The 9,932-nt window shown below is 38.0% G+C and overlaps 1 protein-coding gene across 1 annotated transcript in view; it reads right to left on the bottom strand.

Annotated features, from left to right (window-relative positions):
- Window positions 1-9,932, bottom strand: part of TRRAP (transformation/transcription domain associated protein) — a 128,407-nt gene that overhangs the window by 103,020 nt on the left and 15,455 nt on the right. Inside the window, exons 6-10 of the mRNA XM_023518585.1 lie at window positions 8,751-8,807; window positions 6,130-6,255; window positions 4,654-4,731; window positions 4,251-4,339; window positions 3,341-3,437 (exon numbers count right to left, since the gene is read on the bottom strand). Of these exons, the coding sequence (XP_023374353.1) occupies window positions 3,341-3,437; window positions 4,251-4,339; window positions 4,654-4,731; window positions 6,130-6,255; window positions 8,751-8,807 (447 nt within the window). The remainder of the gene's footprint in view (window positions 1-3,340; window positions 3,438-4,250; window positions 4,340-4,653; window positions 4,732-6,129; window positions 6,256-8,750; window positions 8,808-9,932) is intronic.

The raw sequence follows: 9,932 nt of genomic DNA on the forward strand, positions 1-9,932 counted from the left end.
AAAAAAAAAATCAAGTATTCCATTCTCTTAGTGTAAGTTATCATTACTTAGTTAAACACATTAAAAAAGAGAAAAAAAGGACATAAATGCTTCAAAGATAGTTTTTATTCTAAACAATTTGGCATAAATTTTTATTTTCCTGAAAAAATCCTTATAAAAAGTAACAAATTATTGAGCAGCACCTGTGGCTCAGTGAGGAGGGCGCCAGCCCCATATACTGCGTGTGGCGGGTTCAAATCAGCCCCAACCAAACTACAACAAAAAAACAGCAAGGCATTGTGGTGGGCGCCTGTAGTCCCAGCTACTCTGGAGGCTGAGGCAAGAGAATCGCCTAAGCCCAAGAGCTGGAGGTTGCTGTCTGTGACACCATAGCACTCTACTGAGGGCAACAAAGTGAGGGCGGCGCCTGTGGTTCAGTGAGTAGTGCGCCAGCCCCATATACCCAGGGTGGTGAGTTCAAACCCGGCCCTGGCTGAACTGCAAGAACAAAAAAAATAGCCAGGCATTGTGTCGGGCCCCTGTAGTCCCAGCTACTCAGGAGGCCGAGACAAGAGGATCGCCTAAGTCCAGGAGTTAGAGGTTGCTATGAGCTGTGTGACACCACAGCACTCTACCGAGGGTGATAAAGTGAGACTCTGTCTCTATAAAAAATAATAATAAATTTAAAAAATTAAAAATTAAAAAAGTAACAAATTATCATACAATTACATTGTTACAGATCAAGACTAAACTTTTTCCATACTTTAGAACAATCATAACTGATTATGTAAGAATTTTATTCAAAAACACTAATGGGAGATAAGGTATCATTTTTTTCCTTCAAGTTCTTCTGATTTTAATAAGGAAAGACCACAACAATGCATGAAAGACAGAATTCAGAAACCCCACCAAATCGCCTCCTCAAAAAGCATCCAAAACATCCAAAGTTTTATTTGTTGATAATGCCTTTAAGTTCTGGTATTTTCTACACTTGGCACCACAACACACAAGAGCAAACTAAATAAGCTAAATACATCCACACAAAAATCTATATGCAAATACTCATAGTTGCTTTATTCATAATGGCCAAACGATACAGGCAAATCCATAAAGACAGAACATACATTTGTGGTTGCCAGGGACACACGGATGGAAAAGAATAAAAGCGATTCCTGATGAGTACAGGGTTTCTTTCAAGGGGGTGATGAAATTGTTCTAAAATTAGATAGTGAAAATGATACAAATCGGAGACTAAACGAAAAACCACTGAATTGTATACCTAAAGAGGGTGAATTTCATGATACACAAATTATATCCCAATAAAGCTATTTTCTAAAAAACTGGAAATAATCCAAATGCTGATCAACTGACGAATGGATAAACACACCAGGATCCAAACATTTTGTTTTGGATATATGCATACAATAAACTTCTACTGTTATAGACTGAACTGGGGCCCCCTAAAATTCCTATGTTATAGTCCTAACCCCCAATGTTACTGTATTTGAACATAACAACTTTTTCTCTTAAATTTGTATTTGTTATTTATTTTTTTGAGACAGTCTCCCTCTGTTGCCCCAAGCTAGAGTGCCAACGTGTCATAGCTCATAGCAACCTCAAACTCTTGGGCTCAAGTGATCCTCTTGCCTCAGCCTCCCACATAGCTGGGGCCACAGGTACCTGCCATAACTCCCGACTAGTTTTTCTATTTTTAATAGAGACAGGGTCTTACTCTTGCTCTGTCTGGTCTTGAACTCCTGAGCTCAAGCGTATCTACCTACCTCAGCCTCCCAGAGAGCTAAGGGCACAGGCATAAGCCAATGCACCCAGCCTCTTTTAAATTTTTTAACTTTCAGAGAGAGAGTGTCTCACTCTGTTGCCTAGGATAGAGTGCAATGGCATGATCAAAGCTCACTGTAGCCTCAAATCTCTTGGCTCAAATGATCCTTCTGCCTCAGCCTTCCAAATACCTGGGACTCCAGGTGCTCACCACCATACCCAATTGATTTTTCTATTTTTGACAAAGATGGGGAACCCCTATGTTGCCCAAGCTTGGTCTCAAACTCCTGTCCTCAAGTGAGGCCTCTAGCACCAGCCTCTCAAAGTGCTGACATTACAGGCATGAGCCACCATGCCCAGCTCAAGGACAGAGTCTATGGGAAGTAATTAAAGTTAAATAAAGTCATAAAGGCCGGGCTTGGTGGCTCACACCTCTAATCCCAGCACTTTAGAAGCCCAAAGCAGAAGGGTCTCTTGCAGCCAGAAATTCGAAACCAGTCTGGACAATACAACGAGACCCTCTATCTACAAAAACATACATAAATCATCCAGGTGCGGCTGGCACCCACCTATTTCCCAGCTACTTAAGAAGCTAAGTCAGGAAGATTGCTTGAGCTCAGGAATTTGCGCTTGCAGTGAGCTATGACTATGCCACTGTGTTCTAATCCAGACAATGAAATGAGATCCAATCAAAAAGAAAAAACTGAACCCAGAAGGGTAGGGCTCTATTCCAATAGGACTATGGCCTATGATGAGGAAGAAGAGAGAGAAATATGTCTCTCTCTCTCTTTGCCATGTGAAGACACAGGAGGAAGGGAGCTGTCTGTAAGTCAACTTCTAGACTATACAATTTTAAGAAAATAAACTGCTGGCTCGGCGCCTATAGCTCAACTGGCTAAGGCGCCAGCCACGTACACCTAAGGTGGCGGGTTCGAATCCAGCCCAGACCCGCCAAACAACAATGACAGCTGCAACCAAAAAATAGCCAGGCGTTGTGGCAGGCGCCTGTGGTCCCAGCTACTTGGGAGGCGGAGGCAGGAGACTCACTTGAGCCCAGGAGTTGGAGGTTGCTGTGAGCTGTGAAGCCATAGCACTCTACCCAGGGGATAGCTTGAGGCTCTGTCTCAAAAAAAAAAAAAAAGAAAAGAAAAGAAACTGCTGCTGTTGTTTAAGCCACCTAGTCTATGGTATTTTGCTTAGGCTGCCAAGCAAAGATAATCACTCTGCAATAAAAGTAATGCATTACCAATAAAATAACAAAAATGAATCTCAGCATTACTGCTAAGTGAAAGAAGCCAGACTCATATAGATATACTATATGATTCCATTTATATGACATTCTGGAAAAGCTAAAACTATGGAGCCAGAAGATAAATGTTTGCCAGAGACTAGAGGTGGAAATAAGAAATAAGGGAACTTTGGGGGAGGGGTGATGAAAATGTTCTACATTTTGATATGCTGGTGACTGCCAACTATAAGCATTTGTCACCTCTTAGAGCTGTACACCCACAAAGCGTGAATTTTATTGTATTTAAATTATATCTTAATAAACCTGACATAAAACAAAAATGCATGACCTTACCTGGTAAATTCTGATGATATAAGCTAAAAATGACAGTGTTTTAATCTGAGCAGCAATGAAGTCAGCATACAACTCCTTGTTGTAAAGCTTATGTTGCCTGAATGAGAAATGAGTAAAATATACAATATTAGCTCTTATTTTGCGTGACACTAGTATTAATTAAAAGTATCCAAAAGCATAACTGTAACAACTAAACCCAAAAGATTGTTTTATTTCTACACAGATAAGCAAGAAAAAATGCTTCTGTACTTCTCTGCAGTCCAAATGACATAAAGGGTTTAAAGGCCCAAAACCAAAGAGTTTGCCAAAGCATTCCACGGCAACTACATAAAATCAATGCTAGACTGACCCCTCAGCCAGCTGAATACACCATGTGCTCAGGACCATACAAGTTGTTAGAGATGATCTCAGATTCTGCCCTTCAATGATTCAGCCAAGAAGGCTCCAGCTCAGAGTAAGTGAAAATGGTTTTCAGAGGAATGCTATTAAGTTTGAGAAAAAACTTCAGAGAGGCAAAGGATACATGCAGCAGAAGGAGCATTCTACTCATGCTAAAAGGAACAGCAAGAACAAAGCCTTAAAGGTGAGAAAAACTTGTATATCCACAGGTATCAGTGAGCATAGTTGGAAATTTCAACCATTAGAAATATGCTCATTATTTAGAAATACCTGGTGATATTTCTAAATTTTTGAGAAGCCAAAAACCAGGATATTATCTCATATTTTCAAAATAAAGAACTAAAATAACTAGAATTATTATCATTGAAACTAAAGTTCAGAAAGTCAAAATTGCACATAATTTTGCCAAATTTTTATCATTCATAACATTCCTATCTTAAGACAGGCAACAGCAAATTTATTTTTACTTGGAATCAAAGCACTGTGGCAGCCGGTTACAGTGAAACCTCACCTGGCTTGTGCAGACACCTGAATTGCAATGGTATTCATGATCAAGGGCACGAATTCAGCAACAACATTGTGGATGTTCAGTTTGTAGAGCTAAAAGCAAACACATCAGATTTTCACACGTCTATTGTTCACTACAACAAAATAATTTGATGTAGTAAAGAATCATTACATTAGTCACTATGTGTGCATTATAAAAAACTTTTTGCCAAGAGAATCACTTGAGCCCAAGAGTTTGAGGTTGCTGTGAGCTACAATGCCACAGCACTCTACTAAGGGTAACAAAGTTAGACTCTCTCTCAATTAAAAAAAAAAGAAAAACTTTTTGCCACAGAAAATTAGACCATCAATTTCATCATAAAGAAGCCAAAAAAAAAACCCAAGAAGCTAATAAACAATTCACATACCTGGTACATTAAAACAACAATAATGGGCAATTCTGCCAACACTTTCAAAGAAAGTGATCCTCTTGGAATGATGGAATGCTGGAAGACAGAAACAGGTGGGACTGTGGTTATCACTCTGGCCTTTAAAATAGCCCCATCAAGTTGGTGTCCACAGTTAAGCAATCCTCCCCCGCCAGTGAATTAGAGGAAGGGGAAAATACTGATACATCTTGGTAAGCAACCATTGTGAAAGATCCAAATTGTGTTGAAAACAAAGTATAGAGAACTAGCATTTAAAATGAAGGATTTTATATTTTCCTACATAATCAATTGTAGTAAAAACTTCAAGAAAATATGTCCAAGCTTAAGAGATTCAAATCACAAGAGAAAATTTTAAATATCATTTTGCTTACTTAAAAGAACAGCAAGAGGCACAAATTTATTCAGCAATTTTATTAAAAAATATTTATAAATAGAAAATGCTCACCATAGATATAAAAAAACCGAACAATCTTAATATATTAAAGACTCATTAAAACAGGTAAGGAAAATGTCAAATGGGCAATGGACATGAACAGACAAGGAAAAAAATGAAATATAAAGGAATTATACTCAGAAAACAAGCTTCAAATTCAAGAGCAAAAGAATAAAAGCTTTATTCACAATTTTGTTTCTTATTCATCCTAACACAAACTGAAACATGTACAACCATGTCAGTAAAACAAATGTGGATGATATAGTATTCTTAATGCAGTCACAAAAAAGTGTCAGAGTAAATGTTCTATATATGTTAACACTATAAATACAACACATTACCTGCAGATAATACTGACATTACCTTCACAAAATTCCATGAGACAGGTTTTTCAGATAATGAGAGGAAAAATAAGGTCAGAATGAAGGTTCATGAACTTTGAATTTTCCTAGAGTCAGAAAACCCAAGTGGTAGGACTGGAACAGAGCCCCCACCCTCAGTCACTGTGTTTTTCTCTGTAGCTTAAGAGATGCCATTAATGTTAAAAGACTTAAAGCTAAGGGACATAAGGAAAGCAATTGGAGGGATCTCACAGAACGCATGATGTGAGGGTATTCAGCACATCCCCAAGAGAAGGGCTCAACTAGAACCTGAACTTTAACCTCAGAAATGAAAACAATGTAACTCAAAAATGTGTATCCTCATGCAAATTTGAAATTTAAAAAAATAATTATCTAAAATTCAAAAAAGAAAAAAAAAAGCTTAAGGACAGAGCAGAGGCCCCAAGCCTGACCTACTGCTGTTTCTAGCAGATGATCCTGGGTTTCCACTACATCTTATCTTCATAGCATCAAAGACACTCAACATGAAGGATCAGTCATGCTCTGCCAGGCATACATTTGTTTATGTAGCTTAAATGCCTCCATGTATTTAAAAAGAAAAAACTTACATAGTCTATAACGTTAACTATAGGAGCCACAGCTAGAAACAACTCAATCAGCAAAACAACAGAAAATACTTACCGTTCGAGTCTCACTGTCCTCACGCTCAGGATTGACTTTCACAGCAATCGTTGTTATCATACCAACCATTTCAGGGGGAGGGACTGTGTTTTCAGGGATCACCTGAGGATTCTCAAAGTAGCGGTTCTACAAAAAAAAAAAAAAAAAGAATAGAAATAGTTCTTCTTAAAGTCAAACACAATATTCTTTCATAAAACACACAAGACCAAAATGTTCTATGTGTTTATGCCGCATTAGTCTGACAGTACTTGGGCTCAACCATTCACTTCCCCAATCCCCTGAAGTAAAGCCTAAACCAAGACACACTAAATGTTTAGTCTTTACTAGGGCCATAAAGATAATATGACAGGAATAATGTTCTACACCTTCAACAACAGTCAACAAAAACTACCATAAAATATTTCCTACTCTTTTCTTCCTAGTTAATAAAAGATGAAGTACAAACCACGGTGAGGCAGCAAAGAATGTATTCTCTCACTGTAGTGAAGAAACATTAAGCTAGTCCCTATTGAAATAACTTCAAATAGTCTCTAAATAGAGATCAAGCCAGGCGAGATGGCTCATGCTTGTAATCCCAGCACTCTGGAGGTGGGAGGATCGCTTATGTTTATGAGTTCCAGACCAGCCTGAGCTAGAGCAAGACCCTGTCTCTAAAAGCAGCCAGGCCATTGTGGTGGGTGCCTGTAGTCCCAGCTACTCAGGAGGCTGAGGCAAAAGAATCACTTGAGCCCAAGAATTTGAGGTTGCTGTGAACTATGACGCCACAGCACTCTACCAAGGGCAGTAAAGTGAGACTCTGTCTCAAATAAATAAATAAAGATCAAAGAGGGAACAGAAGCAAATCATAGAGGACATCTTTTCTTTTTTTTGAGACAGAGTCTCAACCTATTGCTCTGAGTAGAATGCCATGGCATCATAGCTAACAGCAACCCCTAACTCTTGGACTCAAGTGATCGTCTCGCCTCAGTTTTTCTATTTTAGTATACTGAGATGGGCTCTTGCTTTTGCTCAGTTTGGTCTCAAACTCCTAAGTTCAAGCTATCCACCCACCTCGGCCTCCCAGAATGCTAGGATTACAAGTGTGAGCCACTGTGCCTGGCTGCAGAGGACATCCTTAAAAGCCAAGACCTCACTCTCATCCTTCACTCTCCATAAAACAAAGCTGCTGCCTGTGAAAAGCAGTTCTCAGGCTCTGACAGAAGGGCAGGTGATGACTCAAGGTAATTAATTTTAAGTTTTATACATTCTCCCTAGATTAAATTCCTCAAAATTGCAAGAAGAGTCAATTATATCACACTAATTAAAAACAATTTTAAGTTTAAAAAGAAATTCTTTTTTTTTTTTTTTTTGAGACAGACTCTCACTCTGTTGCCCTGGATCCAGTGCCATGGCATCATAGCTTACAGCAACCTCAAACTCTTGGGCTTAAGCAATCCTCTTGCCTCAGCCTCCCAAACAGCTGAGACTACAGGCACCCATCTTGACGCCTGGCTAGTATTTCTATTTTTAGTAGAGATGGGGTCTCGCTCTTGCTCAGGCTTCACCTCCTGAGTTCTAGTAATCTATATACCTCAGCATCCCACTGTGCTAGGATTACAGGCATAAGCCACAGCATCTAGCCAAAAAGAAATCTTTAAAATAAAAAATTCTGACAAACAGATTTATGTACAATAATTTCTACAAAAGCATTATTTGTGTTAATAAAATATTGAAAATTGGGAAAACAAGCAATAAGGAAATAATCAAGGTATGACCACCAGAAAGATAGTCTGGAAGGTGTTCCAGACTGGTAATGGCAGTCACTTCTCTAAGTGAGAAGACAACAGGGGAGATTTTCCTCTTCTACTCCACAAGCTTTTAAGTTGCAGTATTGCTTGTAAAGAGTTCTTAACAATACTGAAAAAATTTTGTAATGACATAGAAAAATACTGAAAATCTATACCACCACCTCCTAAGTCTTTGAGATTGTGAGGTCATCCATGTTTAAAATGTACAAAGCAGGTGGTGCCTGTAGCACAGTGGGTGGGCACTGGCCACATACACGGAGCCTGGTGGGTTCAAACCAGACCCAGGCCAGCTAAAACAATGACAACGACAACAAAAAAATAGCCAAGCGCTGTGGTAGGCGCCTATAGTCCTAGCCACTTGCGAGGCTAAGGCAAGAGAATAGCTTAAGCCCAAGAGTTGGAGGTTGCTGTGAGCTATGGCACCTTGGCACTCTACCAAGGGTGACATAGTGAGACTCGGACTCAAAAAAAGAAAAAAAGAAAGAAAGAGAGAGAAAAAGGAAAAGTAAATTAAAATGCACAAAGTGAAAAACAAAATAAAACTTCAATGTCAATGTTGCTTACAAGTGAGAGAATTATGATTTATTTTCTGGTTTTCCAAAATTTCAACAGTAAAAATATATTGCTTTTATGGAAAAAAAAAAAAAAAGCTTCATAGAGAAAATGAAAAGAACTCTTTTTTTGAAAGGCTAATTTATCCACCTAGATTTTAACCATCATTAAACATTCTCTATTATAAAGTTAGCATCTCCCCCCAAAGACATACTCATTTCTTCAACTATTCTAAAATCCCTTTGGAAAAACGAAGAAATCCAAATCATTGTAAAAACATACCACTACTTTTGGAAGCTCCTTATAAATCTGTTTCACAAAATCCAAGAAATGATGAATCTTAAAAAAAAAAAAAGAAAGAAAAATGACACTTTCATTATACAAAGATATTCATAAACAGGAAATGCTTATAATAAATAATACAATCTTGATATATGAGAACTCATAAAGTAACGACAATGTCAGACTCTAGAAACAAATAGGCAATTCATGCGAACAAAACATATATAAACATGTATTAATATAAGTAAGATTCTAACTCAGAAAGCACAAAAAGATGAAAATTAAAATAAACGCCACTTTTACAATGTATGGGAGGGTGTGATGAGGATATTCTCATATGCTACTCAGGGATCATAAACTCCTGAAATCCTTTTAGCAATATATATCAGAAGCATTGAAACATTAATACCCTCCAACTGATCATTCTACTTCTACAACTTAGTCTACAAAATTATTTAAACCACAAACGAATATTCAGTAATAGTCATAAAACAAAAAGTTTGAAATACCTTAAATATCCAGAAAATAAAGACACCTGCCCTCATAAGAAAGAATATTATGCACCCATTAAAAATTAATTTTATAAAAAAATTTTATGGTTGGGAAAATGCTTACATATAATATGAAAGAAAACAATCAGCATATAAGATGTCATTACCACAATTACATAGAAAATATATATTCATGTATCCAACACTAAATTTGAATTAGTTGTTCAACATTTATGTGCACATCTGGAAGTAAAACTCAACAAAAATCAAGTAGGTGGGGGAGTGGGGAGAAGAGGCTGGGTAAATTCATACCTACCTGGTACAATGCACACAATCTGGAGGAAGGGCACACTTATAATTTGACTTAAAATGTTCAAAAAGCAAATTATGTAACCAAAATGTTTGTACCCCTATAATATTCTAAAATTTTAAAAAATTAAAGGAAATTTTTTTTAAATAAGAAAATATACATTAGTGGGTGGCGCCTGTGGCTCAAAGGAGTAGGGCACCGGCCCCATATGCTGGAGGTAGCGGGTTCAAACCCAGCTCCGGCCAAAAATTGCAAAAAAGAAAGAAAGAAAATATACATAGGGTGGTGCCTATGGTTCAGTGGGTAGGGCGCCGGCCCCATATACTGAGGGTGGTGGGTTCGAGCCTGACCCCAGCCAAACTGCAACAAAAACCAGCCAGG

Source organism: Otolemur garnettii, unplaced genomic scaffold (assembly GCF_000181295.1).
Source record: "Otolemur garnettii isolate 467f Iridium unplaced genomic scaffold, OtoGar3 scaffold00142, whole genome shotgun sequence".
Classification (NCBI taxonomy): Eukaryota; Metazoa; Chordata; class Mammalia; order Primates; family Galagidae; genus Otolemur; species Otolemur garnettii.